Source organism: Dermacentor albipictus, chromosome 9, assembly GCF_038994185.2.
Source record: "Dermacentor albipictus isolate Rhodes 1998 colony chromosome 9, USDA_Dalb.pri_finalv2, whole genome shotgun sequence".
NCBI classification, from domain to species: domain Eukaryota; kingdom Metazoa; phylum Arthropoda; class Arachnida; order Ixodida; family Ixodidae; genus Dermacentor; species Dermacentor albipictus.
Window position 1 is genome coordinate 36,361,002 of NC_091829.1, and position 26,041 is coordinate 36,387,042.

Sequence of the window (26,041 nt, forward strand, 5' to 3'; positions counted from 1 at the left end):
AATGCTGCAGGAATTACCTGCAGTGGTAATTCCCGTACTTATGGCAGATTAGCTATTAGATTTAAACAACGGGTCACAATGGATTGCATCCTAAAAAGAATACAGATTCACTTAAAGACTATGCCTCAGTTGTGTTGCTGTCTCCGTTCAGTCTAATTCGGAATACACGTCACTCCAGCTAGGTGCAGACATTTCTGCCTATCCAATATCTACTCTGCTGTAATCTCAGAGTTCCATTATTTGTGTCTCCCTTACAAAAATAATTGGAGGCCACGGAGATAGTGTAAAGCTTCCCTTAGAAAACAGCGTTGTCGTATACAGCCGTTGAATTTCTAGTAACCAGGTCTAGTCTTGATGGGTCTCATTTGTGTTATTTTTCCAGTGCACCTGAATCTGTTGAGCACTTTTTTTATCCCTACGGTGACTTTTAAAACAACAAAAAATATTTTAGAAATTCTTTAGCCAGTTGAAATTTTCACTTACATCGTTAGCCATTCTCTTCCTTAGGGAGTCCTCGCTGTATTATAGCCACTGAAAGCTCTATATTGCAATTTATAACTTTTGTTTCGGAAACAAAGCAAGTGTTTATAGCTTCAATTATTTGAAATAATTTTATTCAAAAATTCATTGCAGCCTTCCTTTAACTTCCTCATTTTCCCTCTTTATACCCTAAGCCAACATCTAATGCTAAAAGTATTACTTAGGCTATAATATGATTTAATAAAAAAAACTCACTGTAGAGCGGCCGGCTTCCTGGCCAATCTCCCGTAATGGATAAGAACCATTGTCCGGAAACAAAATAGTAATGAACCAATGGAGAGAGAGAAACGTTTATTTGAATTGGCTCGGGGAATATTCCACCTAAGCTGGAGCCCTTAGCTCGAGGCTCCATTGTCCCTGGTCACCCAGTGTTCCCGCTGGATCAGCCGTCGCCGCTCCTGCGACTCCGAGCTGGATAGCACAGCTAGGCCAGCATAGGTCAGTACAGTGACCTGTTCATCACAGCTGGTCGGCAAAGCCCAAGAGCAAGGTGAGAGCATTTCTAAGTACAGGGATATAGCTTGGGCTTTGCGCCACAGGAGGGGCATTATGTGGGATATTGTGTCGGATGAAAGATGTGAAGGGTATAGAGACAAGGTAATGAATTAGTTTGTAGTTGTCGTGACGGCAACGATTTATTCTAGTTAAGGATACAGGGCTCTGAGAGAGTGTTTCTTTTGTCTTTACTGTTGTAACTGTGCCATACCTGCAACTGGATACCTCGATGATATTTTTGAAAATTCTGCGAAATGGAGTTGAACTCGGAATAATTAGTTTCTCGCACAAAAGCGAACAGTGCAAGTGAAAGTACTGGCACTGCTTTTGATCCTAGAGCGGTCCTGAACGCTGACCAAGATATATTACAGGCAGCGATTCGGTAACCCAAGGTCGTCTGCCTAATGTCTCTTCGTAATGAGGAGGAGGACACAATGCGAAATATTCCCGCTACATTGCGCGCACTTCTCGTGTACGCCGTATAAATTGCCGTGCGACTGGGCGCTCGAGGCACTTTGCGTGTATTCGGCGGTTTCTTTCACGCTCGGAAAAACACTTTTATGTAGCACGTATTGAGGAACAGAGAGCTGTATCGGGAGTTTTTCATGTCGCTTTGCAATTTTCTCATTGACGCTTTTCATCTCACTATAATATTTCATATGTCGAATAATTAATTGAGAGTGATTATCCAGTTGAAGAAAATGAAGAAAGAACAGCTTGAGTATAACGGAAGGGAAAAGGCTGCCCTTGGCCAGCCAGGCAGGACATTTAGCAAAATGAAATTTTACGCTAGCACAAGAATGGTTCTTTTCGGATATGTAAAGCGCCTCACTTAACTACTTCATTTATAGAAGAAGAAGCTCGATGCATTTGGTATGGTGAGTTTTTCTTTTTTTGTGCGTGAAATACAGGCACCAATAGAGGGAAGGAGGTTGCAATTACTGAAGAAAGCGAAGAGGTGGCGATCGCGTCGCAGGCATTGGGAGTCCCATGGAATAATGTCCGGCCGTGTCCCTCTCAGCAATGCGGAGTTTCTATTATCCTATTACGATGTCGAATACCGCAGTTAAATCTGTGCATGAGTAGGCGAAAGTTCGCACCATCGAACCTTTGTGCGCCGTGTGGAGATATAGAATCACTGGATCCTTCCTGCTTTTCTTGCCGAAAATATTATTCATAAAGAAATACATACTTAGAGCAGTCCCTATTCAGTATGGATCTTCCTCTCCTGGTGATAAATATTTTATCTCTTGGTGGAAGTGCACTTGGCCGAATCCGAAAGGAAGTATGTCACATTGTGCATGAGTACGTCGTTGCTACAGGGAGACTCATTTTAAAGACCGTTTCGTCGTAATTCACACTACATCGCATTACTTTTATAGTATAACGTCTTCCTTACAACTGGCACGACCAATTTTAATGGTCGTGCCAGTTGGTAACACACAAGAAAAAGTGATTTATTATCACTCCTAATTAAATATATTTTATTTTATATACATGTATTGTCGTCTCAGTGCGAAAGATAGCAGGAGTGTGGACAGAAGTTGCTTACGTAGGTAAAGTAAAACATGACGCAGCATACCAGCATACCAACGCAACATACCACTGCAAGTTTACGAAACACGAAACTGCATTAGCGTGCAAGCAACACAGGAGCATGTTGCATTTACGCGTAGATCATAACAAAAGAACAAAACAGAACAGTCTTGCGCCTGAAAAGCATGTGTTGAAGTTTACAAAAATAAAAATATAGAGCGAGCAAGCGGATCTTTGAACTAACGAGACATATGATGACAGATTTCTTTTGCAAATTTCGCGGACGGTAACTGCCGAAAGGAGCCGTCAAGACCATTCCAGAGTTCTACTGTTCATGGGAAAAAAATGAAAATTTAAAACTAATTATGCATATCAGACGTTGTGGGGTACTGTACTGTGCACTGCAAGAATTGTAAGAGCTCTCGAAAAAAAAAAAGACAAAAGTTATGCCTGTAGCAACGGGCGGCTTTTCTCTTTTGTTTTCTCGTTATTCGTGGTAGCGCTCATGGAAGCATCCCACGCCAACAGTGGCACAGATACATCTACAGGAAAAGGGGAAGAAGCAGTCGTCCCCCGTAAGCAGCTCAGGGAAGAAAGTGGGGAAGAATGTTAGTGATTTCTAAATAAAGTAGATGCGATACTCTTTCACGTGACATGAGGTTACCCCGAGTAAACAGAAGAAAATTTGGAGGTAGCTGGATTTTAACTCGAAATTGCTTTGCCAATAAGGTTTTGAGCTCGGATGCACGTTGTTTACGAGATTCGGAAAGTAGCGCGATGTTGTCCAACCTTTGATAAATATGTGCATTGGGGAATGCATTGCGGACCTTTCTTAGCTTCCTGGGTTCTCATCGAGCTGGCTTGTGTTAGTGATCATGCGTACCTCGTAGTCATGTTCTCATTGTGCGCATGTTTCCTTCTTAGTTTATGTTACTTTGCAGGTTCATTATAGGCCTCATGGTCTCATTTTCATTGCACGCAAGAAACTCAAGTATCAATCATAGGACTCGTCAGGAGAACCATACATCAGCGAAAACAGAACTGTGCGTAACACAGGCCAGCTGGTTTGTATAGCCGTCGTGTAAAATCAGCATCGATGCCAGTTATGACCAACGTACTTCGTTCTATAGCTTGAGTTCCGCTGAATCTCGTATTCCACGTTTAGGTGAAGTGCGCAAAACTGTGCATCATCATCATCACAGTGATGCACAATTTGGCGCATCACTGTGCAGTTATTGCGCAAAACTGTGCAGATATTTTCTAAACCTGTCGCGCGACTGGAACAGACCCTCGAGCTTGTGCAAATGCCAGCGGTGGGTTAAGGCGCTAAGCCCCGACGAACGTTTCTCGTATATGATATATTCGGCAACGGCGTGGGATACGAGTGAAACGCTAGTTTCACGAGCGCACTCTGCAGCGCGTATAAAATTGTTCCGTAGGGAACGTCGTGCTGCGATTATCACGGGTCACAAATTCCACCTTCGCCTCGTAAAATTTCTACGGATGACTGTCGACATTGCATTGCGAAACACGTTGCGATGCTCCAGCGAGACTTGCTTCATCCTCGATGCTATCCTGGCAGCAGTTTCTTTCCTTTCGTGATTTTTTAGTGTATTTTATCTGCAATAGTACTCGAATGTTTACATTTACGGACAAATATTGTGCAGATTATGGTCCCATGGTCTGGTGGCTTCCACGCTATGGTTAAGGTGTACGTACTAGAGCTACACGTAAACAAAGAGTTGAAACGAATACCAGAGCTGGAGATCACAAGGCAAAATAGCGGGCTCTGAATCTGTCTCAAGTGCTGCGTTCCACTGCGAAAGACAGTGTTCATTCCTTTGTACCCAACCATCTTGCCCAGCAAGAAACACTGCTGAACGTTATGTCTGGGAAGCCATATCTGCTCAAGCCTTCAGTGGTTGTGCATGCTCGATCACGTAGCTATTTTATCGATAGGGCCATTTGCGACGCACTGCGCACATGCGTCGCGTAATCGCTCACTGAAGTATAAAAAAAATACAAAATGCCCGCACAAATATTTAAAGTATATGCTGTTTCTTTCTTTTTTTTTGCTGAGTCTGAGTTCATCCTATTGACTCCCAATTGCCATAGCCGCACTTCAAGTACGCGATACGGTGCAGAATGCGGAAAACTTTCGTGCGGTAAATTTTTGTGTCACGCTTAATAATACACGACACTTGAAAAACTTAGGTATACCCTTCTAGCTCAGATGGTTCTCTGAGATTCTAGGTGCTATTAATGAAAACAAGGCTTTGAGGCATCGCGGAAAAGTGCCATACTCACGGAACGAAATCTGAGAGAGAAATTTGAACGTATAGAGTACGCCATGTGTGCGATTACTTCAGAGGGCCATGCCATGTCACTACGGGTATGGTCTCCAAAGGCGAAGTAGTCCCTGATCTCACCGCAGAAGTGAAAATTACACCTCACTCTCGCCCCTTCTCGGAAGAAAAAAATTTAGGTGCGTGGAGAAGAGTTGACTATGCCCAACGTGCCATGAAGTCACTCTTGTGCTTTCTACGGGAGACTGGTATAGACGATCGTCTCTAGAACCTGTGAGATGTGCAGACAATGCGAAATGTCTTTACGCGATAACATTTTGTGCGGGCAAAATTACTCTCGCGTGTATTGTGCCTACAGTGCGCATCCGCCTATTGGACAACGTGTATATAGTATTTCATTGTACCATAACATAATCACCTGCCACCTACCTTTCCCTATATTCCCACTTCCCCTTTCCCCAGTGAGGAGTAGCCGGCTAGAGACACGCTTTCTAGGCCAACTTTCCCTCCTTTCACTTCATTAATATCTACTCCTCCTCCTCCTACATCGATGTCGCATGGACTGGTAACAGTGGATACGAAAGCTATCAAGTTAGTCCTAAATTTACGTATTTCGCTCTGCTTATATAGTATAATCCGAGTGCGCTTCCTGAGGCACAAGTAATTTTTAAACACGGTGGCCTGGAAAAGAATTCACTTTTTCTTTCTGTATTTATGTCTTTGTCGGGGGAAAAGGGGGTGCGGGGTAAAATGCATTCTGATTGGTCTTACTCAGTGGCAGGATACAAGCAGAGTTTATTATTTTTTTGTTCCCTTACTATATGTGTTGCTCTTCGCGCAAAGTAGAATAACATGAAGCAAGGTAACACACACAAAAAAAACGAGAAACAGGTTCAGGTGGCGTTTCCGTGTGTATATTGCGTAGAAAAACGAAAATTGGTGTTTTTTTGTACAAAATAGCTACACGGTGCCAGTAAATTGGTCGTTAACGTTTTCATACGTTGGCTGTATGCTAACTAATGGAAACGTGGTGTTGGACGAAAATAATGAAGACGTGATAATCTTTTGGGAGACATGACCTAACGTCGCGCGATTCATGGCTGATACCCCGTAGTGGGTTGAGCCATAGCCGTCGGCACCAAATCAAACTAAATCGCGGCCAATCCCCGATAGTGGGTAGGAGCCACATACGTGATAGGAAGCAGCGTCGGTTCATGACCAAAGGCTGGATGTGTGCCTCTAAATTCCAGTAATAGCAACTACGTCCACATCGACGAACGTGTTCGTGTAAGCTCTTTCATTTCTCAAGCGCCCATTCACTCGAAATGTCACTCGTATTCCTAATATCAACTTTCGGACGAATACATTTTTTGCGTGTTGCAAGCGACTTGACTACCACCGCAGCAAGTGGTCTACCATATGGTTTTCGTAATTCTTCTTACTGTTTGATTCTTCGATATAGTCAAACGGAGGGAGTCGCACGGTTATGTCACTGGTGGGCGGCCCTTGTCCTGTCATCCGCGTGTATATTGCGGTGTGTATTTTCAAACTGCTGACCCACTTTCCAGTAAACCTGCGCCCCAAGGCAAAAGCGACCGGACTGACATTGCAATCAGTGTATCTTTGTGCCCTAGTTTAATTTTGCCATGTGCAAAACGCACACCAGTTTTTTTTTTCTGATCGACATTTGTGTGGTACCGAGCATCCGCTGATCGCGGTCGGTGGTTCGACTTTATTTTAACGCTGAAAAACGAAACATTCACTTTCGCAAAGCTAATATTCGACAACTGAAAAAAGGAATTTTAGACAGGTTTGCCTTTAGTTGCACTCACTCTACTTTTTTTTTTTTGCTGCTTCTCAGTGTGCAGTATCTGTTACACGCAAGTATAGAGGCTGTGTTGTCTGCGACCTTCATGCTTACTGCGAGCTGTTTAAACAGGTTTCTGTGGTATTTCAATCCTTCCAACACCCTGGGGAACAAAAAAAAATTCTTACGCTTCATTAAACTCTTAATTGCGTAAGCAGGCCTTCAGTGACGCTGTCATAAAAGGATTGAATATCTGGATGACGCTTTGTAAAGGGCAGAGGGCGATATGATTAGTCCGAATTTATTGTGTTTGGCTTTCTTAGCTTTCCCATTGGCTCTCTCAGCCTACATATATGTTGCCCCTTCCAATAAAGTGCCAGCTGTACTTGACTGCTGTGTCCCGTTGTTCCTCGCTCAGTCTGTCTGCGCTGTTAACACTGTAAGTGTACATTGTGCCGCGTTGCTTCCATTGTGCTCAATAAAGATATCTTGTTCTGTTAAACTTAGTTTATGTCGGCGAATTTTCCCTGTGTTCGGAGCTTTGCCAGCCGACTACCTGTTTCGAATCTCCGGGCTTACTTGTGGACGTGTTGTCAACAGTGCAGAGTTGCCAGCCGAGTACCTGTTTCGAATCTCCGAGCTTATTGTGGACGTGTTGTCAACAGTGCAGATTAACATGGACCAAAACGAAGCTAAGGACACGGAGCGGCCGACGGCCAGTGGCGCGAATGGTCAACCCGCAACGCCAGCCGTTGAGGTGTCCAGTCTGACCAGAACCCGGTCCGTCGACTCGCAATTGCCACTGCTAGCTAGTTTTCGGGATGTGGAATCGGCTGCATCGACAGACGTGGCCTCGACGACAATCCCGCTTCCAAACCTGATTGCGGAGTTGCACGTTGATCCGGCGGCAGCTCATCCGCCTGCGGTCACGGCTACGACTGTGGATTTGGCAGCGCACGCCGCTTCGTCTACGACTCGGCCTGCAGTTGCCCCTGCGCCTTCTGCCGCGGCTACTGCTGCGGAAGCTAGCAGGGAAAGCCAACGTGCGTCCTCTGCGCGGAAGACGAAGCGCAGTAAGTCCGATAAATGCGTAGTTTTTTGTCCCGCACTCGCCGGTTTGATGGGAAAGTAGAGAGTAACAGCAAATCGGATTGTACTGGCAAACTTATCTTTCAACGCTCTTCTTTATTTATTTTGCAGAAAAAAGTTGATTATTTGCTGAGAAAGTGCTCGCCGCACTTGTATTTCCTTTATTTTTTTCTTGTGAATTGCGTGCCTTGACCAGAGCCCAAATAAGTCAGTGTGACGTCTTGGATGTCTAGGAACTCTAGCGGATTTGTGCCTTTCTCACGCACAAAAATTGATCTAAGCTTTGTGGATTGCGTCATTGGTCCCTTTAGACTGCAATGCAGTTGATTACCGGTGAAATTTTTCACTGAAGACAGAGCGGGCACTGTGGAACTTCGCAACGACACGGGCCAGCTGGTGCGGGGGGTTCAGTGCACCATCGCCATTCGCCTTGCGTATTCGAGTATTTCTTTGCTTGCGAATTCACCGCTCCCGAAAAGAGGGGCTCGTTTGCTTCGTCAGAATAACAATTTGCTAATGCAACCTAATTTGTTGAAGTGCAAAAGCTATTCGAAATTATATTGTTATTCAGGAACTTCTGAATCAATTTAGATGACGTAAGTTTACCTTGAAACAAAGATGCGCAGATCCGATGTCCATGTTGCATTTTGTGTGTAGCGAAGCTGGTCGTGAGCTGGCTACACAATAAACTGCGATGCGTACAATTGTCCTCATTCTCATCCCGTGCAACGCATTCTCTCACACAATGTTTTCGTTTACGAACTGCCCAGGTGAGAACCTTAATTCCATGCAATGCTTTATTGCTTATGGGTGTCACCGCTGGCAAACTTAGCCGGAATGCGAACGCCGAATGAGGCCGGGGCACAGTGTTGTCACAGTACTGTACATTATTGTACAGTGCTGTAAAAATACAGTGGAATGCACGCGAAGGTACGAGCGTGAAATCTGGTGCATTGCTAGGCCAGCTTCCTTGAAGTGAGAAACCGATTCGGCATCATAATTAAGTCCATAATGGTTATTGGATGTTTCCCTACAGGACAACTACTGTCTCAAGAGCCTAAGGAATGCAAAAAGAAAGGGCGCCGCGCTTGCTGTAAGTAGTTAAAACAAACACTCCTTGCACAATAGGCACATATCCGTACCCACATTTGCAACGGCACTGCTTTCTTTCGTACTATTCGCACCAATGATATTGTAACGATGTTAGTAAAACAAGGATATTTATTAAAGGCGAACTTGTGCCCACTAGTAAAAGTCACTGAGATCGTGCAGAAATCCGCGGCAGTCGTGTTCTCAAGCTGGGCTCGAACCGTCTTCCTCTTCTCCTCGCGTGACACCTCGTGCGCGTGGCGCATGCGAGCCGGGTCCAACTGGCTGCCCGTGCCACGAATATCGCTGCCTGTTGTTGCTGAACAACGCCACTGTACGGCGTGCACAGTGCCCAGTGCAAAGGGCGCGCAACTTGAATGTCACCAAGTTTGTCGTGGCATTATCCCCCTCCTTACCGCATCGGCCCGATGCGTGAGAGGATGTAGGGGTTCCTGTGGGCGCTCACTTTTTTTTTTGTTGTTGTTGCTGTTGTTCATGACCTCTCCTGGTAGGGTTTCATGCGGACAACATGTACAACTTCCGTGGAGTTGCGCCGTCTTGGGCTCTCGTGTCCAGCGGATTTCACTTCGTAAGTAACGTCGCTTATACGACGAAGTATTTCGTAAGGGCCGAAGTATCTGCATAGAAGCTTTGCAGACAGTCCACGGTGGCGCACTGGGGTCCATACCCACACCTTGTCACCGGGCTGGTAATGAGCTTCACGACGGCGCTGGTTGTACCGGCTGGAGTCGATGCGTTGTTGGCGGCGTATTCGGTACCTTGCCAGCTGTCGTGCCTCCTCGGCTCGTTGCAAGAAATCATCCAGGTCAGATGAATTATGGGTTTCTTCATCTAACGGCAACATAGCATCCAAAGTTGTGGATACTGTTCGGCCGAATACAAGTTGAAACGGGGTGACTCGTGTTGTTTCCTGAACGGCCGTATTATATGCGAAGGTGATGTATGGCAAAATTTCGTCCCACAGCCTATGTTCAACGTCGACATACATCGAAAGCATGTCGGTCAGTGTTCTGTTAAGGCGTTCAGTTAAACCGTTTGTCTGAGGGTGGTACGCCGTAGTTTTCCTATGATCAGTATGTGTCATTCGCAACAAGCATTTCATTAGGTCCGCAGTAAAGGCCGTTCCACGATCGGTAATAACAACTGTGGGAGCGCCATGCCTGAGCACGATATTGTGGACAAAGAATTTTGCAACTTCGACAGCCGTTGCATTGTACAGGGAATCAGTTTCTGCGTAACGGGTCAGATAGTCCGTGGCCACAACTATCCATTTTTTGCCTAAAGATGATGTTGGGAAGGGTCCAAGGAGGTCCATACCGACTTGTTGGAATGGGGCTTTTGGTGGTTCTATTGGCTGGAGGAGGCCGGCCGGTTTTACGGATGGGGTCTTGCGCCTTTGGCACTCGCGACAAGTCTTGACGTAGTGCTGCACTGATGCTAATAACTTGGGCCAGTAGTATTTCAGACGAATCCTGGCGACTGTACGGCTCACACCCATGTGTCCAGACGTCGGCTCATCGTGACAGGCATGCAAAATTTCTTCTCGCATAGAGGTGGGTACGACAAGTAAAAACTTTGTCTCGCTGTTCTCGAAGTTTCTCTTGTAGAGTACACGTCCTCGCAGACAGAACGAGGATAGCCCCCTAGAGAAAATACGCGGCAGTTGAACGTCGAGTCCCTCCAGGCGCTGTATAAGTGGAAGCAATTCCGGGTCATCTCGTTGTTGTTGAGCAATTTGTGACGCGTCAACAATGCCAAGGAACGGGAAATCCTCTTCTTCTGACACAGGTGTCTCGACGGGTGCGCGTGACAAGCAGTCGGCATCGCTGTGTTTCCTCCCGGATCGGTATACGACAGTAATGTCATACTCTTGAAGCCTAAGGCTCCATCTTGCTAGTCGTCCGGATGGATCCTTGAGATTCGCCAGCCAGCAAAGCGAATGGTGATCGCTGACTGCTCGGAATGGTCTACCATAGAGGTAGGGCCGAAATTTACATATTGCCCATATGACTGCAAGGCACTCTTTCTCGGTTGCGGAGTAGTTAGCCTCTGCTTTCGAGAGCTTACGGCTGGCATAAGCAATTACTTTCTCCTGGCCGTTATTCCACTGCACAAGTATGGCACCGAGGCCGACGTTACTCGCATCGGTATGAACTTCAGTGTCGGCTGTCTCATCAAAATGGGCAAGGATGGGAGAAGCTTGCAGGCGTTTCCTTAACTCGTCAAAGGCGTCTTGTTGTTCGCTTTTCCACATGAAAGGTTGATGTTCTCTTGTCAGTATTGTAAGAGGCTCAGCAATGTTTGAAAAGTTTTCTACAAATCTTCTGTAGTATGCGCATAAACCCAAGAAACGGCGCACCGACTTTTTGTCTGTGGGTGTCGGGAACCTCGCAACAGCTGCTGTCTTTTCGGGATCTGGTCGAACGCCTTTAGCACTGATAACGTGTCCGAGAAACCGAAGTTCATCGAAGCCGAATTGACAATATGCATGCCACCAAATCTACATATTATTTTTCCTTTTTCTGTCGTGCCCAACTTCGAAAATCTGTACGCAAGGACCAACATGTATATTTTGCTTACTCCATACTTTCATCACTCGGTATTTAAACTAAAAATCGTTCATTATTATTTTTAATGCGACAGCACCACCTGGCTCATTTTGCTGCCCCGCCGATTTCAGAAAGCTGCGACATAAAATTCGTGGCGGAAAGCCACGGCAGAAAAACGGCACACAAACAACGTCATTTTCATCTAACTAAAAGAAAAATGGCCACGGTGTCAATCCGGTACTATGCGATTCGAGCTCGGAAAACTAGTGTATATCAGTCTCCGAAGCGGCGTCATCGACAAAGAATTCTCAGCGCGATGTGCGTGAATCACTACTCCAGCGAGAATTCCGCAAGTTAAACTCAGCTCAGAGATGGAAATATGGTCGGCTCGTTGTCTTGCGTTTTTGTAAACTTTGACCAAAACGTTACGTGCGCAGAGACCCAAAGGAACTCATTGCAACGTATTTACAAAATTGGCGCAGCCAGAGACCAAGATGGAAATCTAATCGTACCAAGCCCAGATGCCCGTCTTCATCTTCTTTGCATCATGCCTCTTATGCGTCTGTTGTATATCAACAATATAAAATGTAACACCGGATTTCATTTCAGAGCTGACAACCGGTTTTGTTCCTGTCCTAAAATACTACATCTAACACTTACATTTGGCCCTTTGCAGGAATAGCTTATTTAGGATATAGTAAGTGTTCTCGTGCGACCCGCCGTGGTTGCTCAGTGGCTATTGTGTTGGGCTGCTGAACACTAGGTCGCGGGATCGAGTCCCGGCCATGGCGGCTGCTTTTCGATGAGGGCGAAATGCGAAAACACCCGTGTACTTAGATTCAGGTGCACGTTAAAGAACCCTAGGTGGTCAAAATTTCGGGAGTCCTGCACTATGGCGCGCCTCATAATCATAAAGTGGTTTTGGCACGTAAAACCCCATAATTTAATTTTTTAAAAAGTGTTCTAGTCCGTATTTGTGCAGTTTCTACATAGCGCCGCGTAGTTTCCATTTTACTCAATAAAAATATCTCGTTCTTTTCAACATAATTTCTGCCGGGGAATTTTCCCTGTGTTTGGAGCTTTGCCAGACGACTACCTGTTTCGAATCTCCGGGCTTACTTGTGGACATGTTGTCAACAGTGCAGACGAACATGGACCAACACAAAGCCAAGAGCACGGAGCGGCCGACGGCTGGCGGCGTGAAAGGTCAGCCCGCCACGCCAGCCGCTGAGGCGCCCAGTTTGACTCGAATCCGGTCCGTCGACTCGGCGTTTCCCTTGCTGGCTAGTCTTCGGGATGCGGAATCGACTGCCTCGGCAGCCGCGGCCTCGACATTGGCTCCAGCTCCGCTTCCAAACCTGACTGCGGAGTTGCACGTTGATCCAAAAGCGCATCCGCCCGCCGTCACGGCTACGACTTTGGATTTGGCAGCGCGCGCTGCTTCGTCTACGACTCGGGCTGCAGTTGCTCCTGCGCCTTCTGCCGCGGCTACTGCTACGGAAGCTAGCAGTGCAAACCGACACGCGTACTTCGCGTGGGTGATGCAGCGCAGTAAGTTCGACTAATACGCAGTTTTTTCCCGTACCCGCTGATTTAGTGGGAAAGTAGAGAGTAACAACAAATCGGACTGTACGAGTAAAGTTCTATTTCAACGTTTTTTTTTGTTCATCTTGCAGAAAAGGATTGATTATTACCTGAAAAAATGCTGGCCGCACTCGTCTTTCCTTCTTTTCTTTTTCTGAATTTCGTGCCTCATGTATTTCGTACACGAGTAGTACGTCAGTGTGACGTTGGGAATCTCAAAGCACAGTCTGGTATTCGTGTTTTTCTTTGCACAAAAATGAATCTAAGATTCATAGATTGTATCGTTGCTCCCTTTAGACTGCAATACAGTTCAGTTCCGGTGAAGAAAAAAATATACTTCCTGAAAGCAAAGTAGATGCTCCTAAATTTCGTGACGTCACAGGCCGGATGGTGCGGGAATGACAGTGCTGCATCGCCATCCCCCTTTCTTCTTCACGTCTTTGCTGGCTTGCTAATACTATGCTCACCAAAAGAATGGCCCGCTTGCTGTTGCGGAAGCAAAATTCGCTAAAAGGAACCTAACACGCATTTTTAGCGTCCCTTTAAGAGAAACTATTACCTCGCCATACCATCCGGCTTTATTCCAGTACAATGGCTATTAAAGATTCTTCTAATTTTAAGCAATGGCTGAATCAATTTCAACTGCCTCAGTTTAACTTTGCACAAAGATGTGCAGATTCAAAGTCTGTGTTGGAAACTACGTAGCGAAACTTCGCGAAGCTGGTCGTTAACTCCTACTCAATGAACGGCAATGCGTACAATTTTCCTCGTTCTCATCCCACGCAAAGCGTTGTCTCAGGCAATTCTTTCGTTTACGAACTGCCCAAGTGAGAACCTTAATTCCATGCAATGCTTTTTTCCTTATGGGTGTCACCGCTGGCAAGTTGAGCCGGAATGCAAACGCCGAATGAGGCCGGTGGGCAGTGTGGTACCTGGTCGTCGCAATGTCAGGAGCACGAAGGCGATGTGCGATGCTTGCCGATAAAAAAAAAAAAAGATGACGAGAGCTAGTGTGCAAAGAAGTGGAACACACGTGCATGCATATCTAGGCACTCTATACCCATTGGGCCACCGTGGCACATCTCAAAGTTCCGAGAATGAGACAACCAAAATGTAGTACATTTCAGGAAACAGAGCAAACCATGTGAGCTACGCATAGCGAATAGACGCTGCGCTGGCGAAGGGAAGTGCCCTTCTCAAAGCTTTGACTGCGGCGCCGTCCCTCATTTGACGAATGTGATCGCGAAGAAGACTCCAGTCTTCCTGCGGCGTGCTCTTCCGTCCTGATTTTGTTTGCACCTGAAGCATCTATTCACGCGGCAGTCGTTATCGATTGATACTTGCTGATACTGAGCGCAAGCAGTATTCTAAAATCAAATAATTGTGTGGCCTCTATTTTATTATAAAATGAGCTGTCGTTCTCTTGCTGTTTCATTTCGGGTGGTCTTCGATTGAACCTTATTCATCAGGAGATACCTCCCAAAATCCTTGTTTTTGCTTCTATCTACCGGTGCTAGCTTTGGTTTTTGGCCCGAGCTCAAGGCATTCTGGAATGAGGACGCCTCTCCAAAGCTTCATTCACCGAATAAAAATGTTTATTCTCTCTCTCTCTCTCTCTTGGTTTTTGGTAAAAGTTAACCATGTTTTTACTAAACGTGAATTCTTACTTCAACTTGTCTTTTTTTATTTTTCACTCAGAATTCTTCCAGCGTCAAAGCGATGTGGAAAGGGAGGTTTTAAGGCTGCAAGAAGCACCATGGAGAGCTTCAAACGAACAACCAAGACCTGAAGAACAAGAGGCAGGAGGTGGGGGTGAGTACAACATTTAATCATAACTTTTCAACAGGAGTGATGCTGCTTGCCATGAAGGACACTGCGAGATAGCAACAAGAACAATGTACAGCAACACCACAAGCTTTGTCACGCATTTTATTAATACTGGCGTTCGAATCGCGTATAGTTTTGAATTGAATGCAATAATAATATTTGAAAAACACTGACTAGAGATATGAAATGGAATACTCAGAGTCCCGGCTTTAAAAAGAAACCCAAACAATATGAAATGCTATGTCCTTTTTTTTCAGCAGTGACTTACTTTCAACCCATTGCGTGTCGACGACGTGTACGCTGCGTATGTGTTAAATCTTGCTCATCGCCTGGAGTTTTTACTGAATCCATGACACCCATGCATACCAACGTTCCGCACAAGATTTACTGGCAGTCTGATCGCACCGCCATTGCAAATTTCTTTACTCATTACTGCACAATACTGTACACTATGGTAGATTGCCGTACAAGTACAGTACAATGCAGGCGAAAGCACCAACGTCAGTTCTGGGGCATTACTAGGCCAGCTTCCTTACACAGAGAAACCGATTCGGCATGATAATTCAGTATAAAACGGTTAATGGATGTTTCCTAACGGTACAACCAGTGTTTCAAGTTCCTATATAATGCAAGGTTAACGCAACCAGGCACCCGTTTCACGCAGACAAAACAAACAGTCCTTGCACAATATGCGCCTGCCCGTTCTCACATCTGCGAGCGCATGTCTTTCCCTTACAACATGGGCGCCACAAATATTCATGCCACCAAGTCTGAATATTATTTTTATTTTTCTACCTTCTAGAAAAGTTTTACTCCAGGAACAACGCATATAGTTTGCATACTCCAGATTTTTTATCTCTGAGCACTTACAGAAAAATTTGGTAACTACTGCTTTTATGCGAGAGCATTACCTTCATCACCAGAAAGCCGTGACAGAAAAAACGGCACGCAAATTACGTCATCTTCATATAAATAACAAAGTGCACACGGTGACGATTCGATCCTCTGCCCCACCCGCCCCTGCTGTCGCTCCATAGCCGGGCGCGCAAACCACTGTGCCACTGTTGCATTGCGCCACCGTAACATTGCGCCACCGTTGCAACAGGTGACAGGGTGAATATCTCCGGGGCCATGCACGTGATTGGGCTCTGCCTGGTGGGTGATTAACCAGATGGTGCATGATGTAACTGGTGCACGAAGGAAGCTACGTAACGACACATTACTCCGATCACTGAGCCCTGCTACTCTCGATCATGTTGGACCTGCAGACGCCGTCACGGGAGCCCATGGGCGACGACGAATAAGATGCAACGCGCTTCAGGTGCCCGTCGTACGATGACTATGAGATCGCCCCAGAGTATGAGGGGCACTTCGCCTACGAACCCGATGAATTATCGTGACCCCTCGCAAAAGCATTGCACGGCTCGTAGCTGCTACTTTTGTACTGACGTGCAAGTCCAGAGGAAAGTTAGAATGATACAGCGGAAGGGGGAGAGGAGACAGAGAATGGGTAGCGCCGACGGCAATCGCGAAACGAGTCAACAATAGTTTTGCCACTCTCCGCTCGCAGTTTTTACACAGGAACAGTGGATGGCGGGGATGGGGGGGGGGGCGGAGGAGGGTGTGACGTGAGGATACCACCGTGGTTGCGGGCAAACGGGATAAATCCAAGTTCAAGGCACGGTAAGGTACGTTTCGGCTATTTCTCAAAAATACGCACAATGCAAGTTTGCCAAGCCGACAACTTACGCAGTGCGTGCAGAAGCAGATCTGCATTAAGGCGCGCCGTAGGGTTTATTCGACATAACGGGAGTGGTCACACGTGAAGTTAAAAAGTAGATAATGGCGTTTTACGTGCCAGAACCTCAATCTGATTATGAGGCACGCCGTATTGGGGGACAACGGATAACTTGGGCCATCTGGGGTTCTTTAACGTGCTTCCTAAACCTTAGTACACGGGTGTTTTCGCATTTGAGCCCCATCGAAATTCGACCGCTGTGTCCGGGATTTGACCTTCATTGAAGATGCCGTCTTATCGGCACGTTCCTTACCCAGAGTTCGAGTGGTAGCTTGCCGTGTCCGCAAGTCACTGTGTTAGAGAAGCGTCAAGCCTTGGTCAGCGTCCTTAGCAAGCATGCTTCACCGTTTGATTTCAAGCAGAACGCTGACCAAGTTCGCGTTCCAACTATGCGAGCCCACTGTCCCCGTGCATTACTTATGAACACCTTACCACGTGTCCGCGTAGCTAGTCATCCGTGACCTGGCCACCTTCCGGGAAAAGCAGTTCAACGCTCGCATCCTGGATGCCCTGTTCGCCTCAACTGCTCAGCCGTCAGGTAACAATGACTTTGTTACCTAAGATGACCGGCCATACAAAAAAAAATTACGCGACTGATGTGGCCCGCCTCTTAGTGGTCCCTAAGAATTTGAGAACACACGTGCTCCGTGCTATGCACGATGACGTGGCCGCTGGTCACATTGACTTCACCGGAACATGCAACCGCATTCAGGGCCGACTCTACTGGCCTAGTCTGCCAGTGAATATAGAAAGGTATGTGGCCAGTTGTGACAAGTTCCAGCAATTGAGCGTGCCCTAATACTGCTACAGTCGGACTCCTTCACTCTGTGGCACAACCATCATCTGCTTTCTAAATGGTTGGAGTAGATCTTCTTGGCCCATTCCCACGCTAAACAAACGACAACCATTGGACTATAGTCTGCGTCGACCATCTCACGCGTTATGCTGAAACCACAGCGATGCCATTGGCCACGATTGCAGACGTCGCCAGCTTCCTCCTGTCCTCCGTTATACTGCGTCATTGACCACTCACAACTTAATTCTTGACCTCGATTTCCTACAACAGTGCGGTGCCACTGTTGACTGCGGTACGGCGAGCTTTTCCTATCTCCTCTTGTTGATCAACTTGCTACCTGTTCATGTGCTTTTGCCTTCATTGAAGGTGCCGTCTTACCGGCATGTTCCTTACCCAGAGTTCGAGTGGCAGCTTGCCGTGTCCGCAAGTCACTGTGTTAGAGAAGCGTCAAGCCTTGGTCAGCCGTTCGTGGCCGGCGAACTCGAGGGGCTGTTGCGTCTCTGTGCTTGCCAGTGTCACCACGTGACCCCGTATCACCCACAGACAAATGGTCTCGCCGAGCGTGCAAACTAAACTTTGACCAACATGCTTTCGATGTATGTCAATTTCCAGGCACAGAAGTTGGGATGATATCTTGCCTTTTATGACAAACGCATAAAATACTGCAGAGCATGATACCGCGTGCACCGGCTGCATCCCGTTCTATGTTCTTAATATTAGACCACCCAGCAGCTTCTTTGACACCATTCTGGCTTTTACTCCTTATGCGGACTCTTCTTCCGCCCGGACTCTCTGCCGCACTGTGGAAGCACGTCGTATAGCCCAGCTCCGCACGCTGGCGTCCCAGGACCCCTTCAAGACTCGCTACGGTACACAGCATAAGAACGTGTCGTACGACAAAGACGACATAGTGTGGCTTTGGACCCCGCTTCGAAAGCGCGGGCTGTGCCAAAAAAATTCTGGTTCGTAAGACCGGGCCTTTCGTCATCATTTATAGCCTAAGTGACGTCACCGATTCCATTGCTAGTCTCATGTCTTGTGGCTACCGTTCTATGAAGACGCAGCTTATTCACTTCGCCCGCTTGAAGCGCTGTCATCCCGTGAGTCCGAGTGCACGTAACAGTTACTCGCACAGGGGGCTTCGTCTGCCAAGGGAGGAATGTTGCGCTAAAATGACAGTGAGTACCGAAGAAGAGGAGGACGAAGTGCGCTTTTCTTTGGAGCGGCTCGATGCCAGCACGGCAACCCTTCTCCCCTTTCTATCCATTCATCTTTGAATAAACGCACCCCATCGCAACAATATATTACCACTAGGTGTCCGTTGGTCACCTATAGTTTACCTGCCATAGAGGCGGCGGATGTTCTACAACGAGGTCATCTGTTGTTCGGCAAGATTCCCCCAACGACCCCGCCTAAACATTTCTATAGGTCTCCTGAGATGATAAGGTTCTTTTGGTATATGCACTAAACGTATCAGAGGAGTTGCCTCGGCATAAATGGGACAACGCCGGATGCAAACCGTACAAACTAGAATAACTTCATGCGCAGAACATTTCCGATTCGTCAATCGAGCAAATATTCCGCGCACGTTTACTACGACGGGTATGATTGAGAAGTTTAACATAATTCGCATTGAACACGTACTGTTGTGTATATTTCAAGAAACTAGCACTATTGTGTTAGCTTATATTTCAGTGCAGACGAAATTTAGGTTTTTAAAGCTTAACGGGACACTTTTCCTATTCATCGGAAAAAGGCCTCCAAGGAAGCATTCCTTTGTGCTCTCGCAATTTTCTGCCCCAGGATTTGGCCGAACCAGCAGCGACATGCAAATAGCGTGCACCGGGAGGATCTATCCTTGCGAAGTCTGTCGCTACCACTTCGACGTCAACCTAGATCGACGGCAGGTACGGCAATATCGACAAACATTTGAAAAGGGTGAAAGTATCGCGCTAGACAGCTAGATGATTGTTCCGAAAATTGTGTTGAAATTCTGAAACGAAATTTAGAAGAACGAAATTTAGATTCTGAACGAAATAAATAGAGGTCAAACGTATTGTTGTTAAACTGGCTCCGACACGGAAACACTGAAGGACTGTTAGTGACGTAACTGATATCATCCTTCTTTTTTCTTTCGCATGTTTGAATTCCGTGCATTACCAGAAAAAGCTTACAATCAGAACTCGGAGCGGTTTTTCTGTATTTATATTTCTTCGTAATCATTCCTCATTAAGCAGAGATTCGCTGACCATCTGCAGATGATGCCAATGTCAGGAATATCTGAAAAAGCTAGTGCGCCAATTTCAACAGCAACTCACCAACTGTCATCAGCTAATCAACGGTGACGTCAATCTTAACTGTCCCGTTGTTTACATGAGGCTGTCTCATTTTACCGCACTTTTGAGCCGTGTGTTTGCAGACTAAGGTGTTCTGAAATAAATGACTGCGTTTATGGGCTAAAAATTCCTGATGCTGGAGTGAGTGCCTTCAAGAAGTGAATAACTTTTCCTTGCTTCTATGTTTATTAACTTTTGATTGCCACATTCAAATGTATTTTTTTGAGCGAGAAGGATAAAAGAAATCGAGGTACTAAATCATTGTAGGTACGTGAGGGAAGCTGACAAACGAAGCCAGGTAATGTAAATGGTAAATTAACTGTTATGGTTATTTGAGATGTAGAAGGAATAATTAAAAGAGAAACGCAAGTGAACGAAAACACGACCTGCCGCAGGTTGTAGCCGAACCCAACATTTTTAGCCTTACGCCTGCAGTGCTTTGTCATTGAGCTAGCAAGGCGGCCGCCATTCCGTCCACATTCTTAGGTACTTGTGTATGTGTATACAACTTTAGCCCTCGGAATGTTAGCCAGCGCCATGCATGGCGAGCTTCGACGCCACGACGCAGCATAAAAAGGTTTCTTACCCGGTTGCGTCCTCCGAAGTTCATCTGCTACCGCATCAACCAAAATATAGGTCAACCTATAGTTTAGTTGGCAAGACGAAGACTCAGAATGTGCTAAAGACCTCTATGTAAGACTAAGTACGACTTCAGATTTTTGTTTTGCTTTGTTTTATCTTGTTTCTTCTTCTTCTTCTCCTTCTTGTTTTCTTGCGGGAGGAAATCTCGATCAATATTTCGGTTTAAACGGTACGCGTCGCCTGCGTTTGAAGAGGCGTTCCGTATCCACCGCCAAAGCCGTGGGTAGAGATCGCTGATACTCCCAATGCTAATGTGTCGCGCACTCACAAATGGTGAAAAAAAGGTTGAGATAGGAATACAGCTACGGTAACTAATAATGGTAATTGAAGCAACGCACGCGTAATGGGGAATATGTACGTTCTGCTCTCATCCACGGTAAGCTGTATTTACGCGTGCTTTCATTTTCCTTTTATTGCGTATTTCTGTATCCACAGTGAAAAAAAATATGGTTAACTTTTTTCATATGCTTCCACTCGCTTCATTGGCTTTTTTTTTTCTTTTGCTGATAGGACACATTATTAGGAAACGTTAGAAAAAGTAAGGCGTGCCGACACTCCGAACCTTGTTGGTGTGTTCTACATAACACACACGTACACTCACCTGTCGGGCATTCTTTTGCCATTCACCTGTTCTTTCTTTCTCTGCATGGCGACGAATAACCTCCCTAACCTTTTGGCAGCCGTCAACGCAATGGTAACACCATATCTGTTCCCTAGTTTCTTAAGCCTGTGCGACATGGTTCGTATGTAGGGAACACTCACGAACCCTCTTGTCAATATTGTCGACGCTTCCGCAACAATCTGCGAACTCGAATAAATAACGAACTTCTTCAAGCGTTCCGAAATAGTCACTACTGCAACTCAATGGTAACCTGCGTTTATTAAACACGTAAGCGGGTTAACGCTAACGCTCCTTTTGGGCACACAGGACTTTGCGAGAGAGAGAGAGAGAGTAGTTCAAGGCAGGGCATGGACATTTTTTTACAACTTTAGAGTGCTTGCGCGAAAATTTTAGAAACGGTTTCGATGACCTCGAACAGCATTGCCAACACGCATGGTTATACCGAGACGCCAAGGTATTGTTTGTGTGCACAGGCAATTCTTTAGCGAACCTGAACCACTCACTTTCTACTTTGAAATCTTCAGTTACAGAAGAAATCGCATTGTCAAACTAATCTGCAGAACAAAACACAGGGTAATCGTCTGCAGATGAAATGCATAGATAAGTTATGAGTCTTCCTTCCTTTGCGCCACTGTACAAACTTTCAGTTAATGTTCGACGTTTGTGTTGTGCGTTTACCTGGACTTGTGGCCGTGTCAGCACGTCCACCTTTATGTGCCAAATTTTTAGCTAATAGGTCACATATAACCTTCCGCTAGGGACTACTTTATTTATTATCGTGTTGATTGGACATCAACGTTGATAGCGCTTTTACGTTGCCAAATCTGGCCTCCCCTGATAATTCCATATCCCCTGTTGTGCCGTAATGTACTGACGTTAGCGCCTTCTGACTTCCTGCTTAGAAATTAATCCTGTGCTTGCGATACATATAATCAAATAATTATTTCATTCATTCATTCATTCATTCATTCATTCATTCATTCATTCATTCATTCATTCATTCATTCATTCATTCATTCATTCATTCATTCACACAGGTCCTGTTCAACTGGTTCAGAGACAGCAATAACTTAGAAAACCACCTCTCATTCCTGTGCGGCTTGATCTTCACCATCGGCCTAGCGATGTCGCTAACGTTCTTCTGGCTGGAATACGCCCATCGTACAACCAACATGTCCTGGCTGCTGACCGTGCCACTGGGAATCGCCTTCGCCTTCCATAGCATCGTGTGGTTGTCCGCAGCTTCATTCTTCCTATGGTAGGTGATGAGGTGTCTTGGCTGCCGGTCACTAAGTGTATAACATGTAACAAAGTGCAGGTTTGCATTTTTGTTAGCGCGACCTAAACGCATTTACCAGAGTTAAGAGCGTGGATGCTATAACTTAAACCACCCCCACTTCGCCTGTCTGCATAAGCACTCGCGGTTAACAAGTGGCGAATCTGCATGTAGGAGTGCGTACTTGAATGTCATGAAACAAGGTGAGGAGAAAGTGGTGGACTGATGACTTGCAGCGCAATCTTTGCAGTGAAGGCTTATTGGAAACATGTGCTCATTAAATATACATGTTTGCACAAAAGAAACTCTAAAGGAGAACAGACTGTCCAAATCATTCAGCTGAAGGATTGCGCTGTACGTCATGAATTTGTCCCTACTCGCTTAGTACTCAACTACTGGTTGAGGGCAAGGTACGCTAACAACACGCCTCTGCATGAACTGCCTACTTTTTGTTCGTTTCTTCAAGTTTTCAATGAAAATTAATACGTTGTCCTTATGTCAACAGCAGAACCGGAGTCTTGATCGCGAAACATGATTCATGTATCGAACGAGAAGCCCGATTTCTGCACTTGTATAACACCGGCCTTGATGAATCGAGAGTATAAAGAGGCGGCAGATACTTTGAGTACAGATAACACGAGTACACGCCCGTCCATACCACTGTCCTTTGCTTTGTCGCGTGCCTCCTCTTTCGATCTGCGCGTATTAGAGCTACGTTTAAGAGAACCCGACAAAGGCGAGTCAAATGGGTTTGTCGGTTTAAAAACCTGCTGTCGTGTTCATGTAAGCGTTAGCAGGTCGGACAGAGAGAATGTCGGGGCGACTGGGTTGGGTGAACCCAACTGCAGGAGTTGGGCTTACCCACCCTACCCGTTTGGGACTAGGTTGGGTGAACCCAACTGCAGGAGTTGGGCTTACCCGCCCTACCCGTTTGGCAAAATGAATGAAAACGCAGTCGAGTCGCGCCGCGCCTGCTCGATTTCTGACTCGACACTGTCGCGTAGAGCACATGTAAACGAAGCTAAAGTCCCCAGTTGTTCCTGCTTTTTCAGCATAAAATTTCAGCACACATTCAGATAAAAATTGTCCAAATAAATCTTCAGCGGCGCTACTCGTTTATGTCACGGCCCACATGGAGACTCAGCTTACTTCTGAATATTCTGATCACTGGCAACGAGGAAATAATATTGAACATAGAGCTGAATGTAAGCCTATCCCTGCGCTAACTAAAACACGATTAGTAATCAATTTAGTAGTGAGAGTATTGCAAAACAACGGTGTACTTTAATATGTCTACCACAACTTCTGAGTATAAGTCCGACATGTTTCTCACCATCACTTCTGCTGGTCTTCTTCATCGCAAGGCCTTCAACTCAATATTAACCAGTGCGTCTGCTTCCAACAAATCATCTGCTTGTCTTCATCACATCACACATCATCTCTGAAGAGGTCGCAAGTCGCAATCAGTTATTTTCGAAACTATGAGTGCCTGGGCCGCTGTGGCCTGAATATGCATGCTACATGTTCTAAATTTGTTGGTCAAACCTTCTGACTTGACTTCTGACTAGATTATTAAAGACGTATGCAAATTTTGAGGACATAAATGCACTCGTTCGCCACTCATGACTATAGAAGTTAGGCGCAGTGGCTAGGCTACGCTGTCCTGTCACATTATCATAGAGCTAGGACGTCAACCACACCGTATCCTCACCACCCATGCCTTGTCTTTTGTCACTGTTACCCAGGCTGTACCCAAAGGCGTTTTGGACATGGAAACAACAGACGCTGCTTGACATATCCCGGGCTCTCGTCAGTTTAGCGACGAGGTCAGATATGGTGGCTGACCAATTGCCGTAGCAGCAAGAAGCTAGTTGCCATCGCCGGGAGCACCGTGGTCGAAGAATACGCATTTGCTCTTCCGTATCTTTTATTACAGGATAGTATTACATCTTATTGTACAGTGGCGCCCGAACTCGTCGGTGCTTTTTCCTGCGTCATTCGTCTTTCGCAGATAATAATATAATAATACTTTATTGCGCCAAGTATTAAAAGAAATGTACAAAAATCCGGCCTGCCGAAGCCTCATTGGGCTTGAGTGACAGAGCACGACAGGCAGCGGAACCAGGCAGATATACACGCAGGCGTAAACGCACATTAAAAAATGCTCACCTCTACAAGACATATAAAATCTAAAATAAAATATAAAATTTTTCCTATACCTGTGAGGCACCAATCAGTTATGCCCATGGAAAGTTTAGTTTCGTTTTACATATCAGGAATCTTGAAAACCTTATCGCTGCAGAACCGATTAAGAGATTTCAAATTTTTCAGTGAGCTGTGTCAAGTTTACAGAATGTAGACTCGAAGCGAGAACTTTGTACAGAAACGTTGGCCACGTGAGCATCGAATATTCGTTGTAGAGCACACTTGGAAAACAACCATCCAGCCAATTGAAACAACTTTCCCTGTGAAAAAGGAAAAAAAAAATGAAAGTGATGAACCCACTGCATGATGGCATGCTGATTGACACCTAAAGAAAATATCGAGAAGCCTCTGGCCCAACTATTTTTACATAAAAACTTTGCACATATTGTTGCAACTTGCACGGCAGATACACTCAGAAATTTTTCGAATCGTCTGTGACAAATTTTAAATATAGTTGGTTTAATCACTGCTCTATGATGAACCATTTCGGCGTCCACAGTTCTCCATGGAGCAATGGAAGGGGCTATTTAGAATCGAACTGATATCTTGTTTTAGCAAATAGCGTGAATCCAGGAAGTAGAACGACACACTATTAAAAGGACAAATAGAAATGCTGTCCTTACAAGTGAGAATTATTCCACGCCTGCGAGTTTCCATACGTCAACATGGAACGAAAAAAAAACACAACGTACAAAAAGAGACAAACAAGGTACGCTAGAGAACGTGCAATTACCTACTCAGAAATAGCCGTATCATATCGTCTGGGTGGGTTTGTGGCCGCATTTTAGGCAGGTGAACGGTTTCCATGATAATTACTGCATACAGTAAAGTTTTAAATGTAGCTGCAGATTGTTTACTGACTCAGTCTTGATTTCCATGAAACAGCACGTCTATAAACTGCAAATGTTTTCTTTGATTAAGATTTTTCAAAGACTTGTCATACAGCGTAGCAGAAGTGCCTATTTATACGTCTGTCCGCAACGACCCGGCATGCCAGATTAAAACGCAGTTTGTCTTGTCCCAAAACAAACTGGGAAAACAACCTCACCTGTCAAAAGGCGTATTTCGAGCCTCACCGCCAGATTCATACCCGTTTAGAAAACAAGTAATACTGGCCCCTCAGTTAAGCGCCCGACTTTGTGTGCTTCGCATGGACACGGTCACAAAGACAACTGTGCTTGTTCTGCAAGAACTGAGCCCATCAAAACGTCAGCCGACTTTTTGCACCACGCTGCAACATTTCACTGCTGTCGCAATGAAACAGTGCAGTCAGAACCCGAACTGTTGAACACTGTACAAATTGAGCCTAATTTTTCGGTTCCCGTACGCCCAACAGCATGCTTACGTCACGCGCTTTTCGTCGTTTTTGTAGCCTCAGCTTCGTTATGAATTTGCCACGACGCAAATGTAGTTTGCGTAGGCGCAGCGTTTAAGCCACAAGCAACGGGGGAACTCGGCAACTCTCTGGAGCACCGGCGTGACAGTTGGACAGTTATACAATGCCGCTCCTGAAACAACGGTTT

General features: G+C 45.8%; 1 protein-coding gene across 5 annotated transcripts in view; it reads left to right on the plus strand.

Moving 5' to 3' along the window:
* LOC135906551 (uncharacterized) overlaps positions 1–24,278 on the plus strand; it is a 478,731-nt gene extending 454,453 nt beyond the window's left edge. For 3 of the 5 annotated variants that reach the window (XM_070524924.1, XM_070524923.1, XM_065437999.1), the window contains exons 3-9: positions 7,350–7,757; positions 8,810–8,866; positions 12,573–12,983; positions 14,715–14,828; positions 19,241–19,344; positions 22,075–22,295; positions 24,059–24,278. In XM_070524924.1, the coding sequence (XP_070381025.1) occupies positions 7,361–7,757; positions 8,810–8,866; positions 12,573–12,983; positions 14,715–14,828; positions 19,241–19,344; positions 22,075–22,295; positions 24,059–24,170 (1,416 nt within the window). In that variant the 5' untranslated portion in view covers positions 7,350–7,360 and the 3' untranslated portion in view covers positions 24,171–24,278. Of the gene's footprint in view, positions 1–6,042; positions 6,165–7,349; positions 7,758–8,809; positions 8,867–12,572; positions 12,984–14,714; positions 14,829–19,240; positions 19,345–22,074; positions 22,296–24,058 lie in introns of those variants that run through there. The other 2 variants (XM_065438001.1, XM_065438002.1) reach the window with 2 other exon arrangements.
* The last annotated feature ends 1,763 nt before the right edge of the window (positions 24,279–26,041 follow it).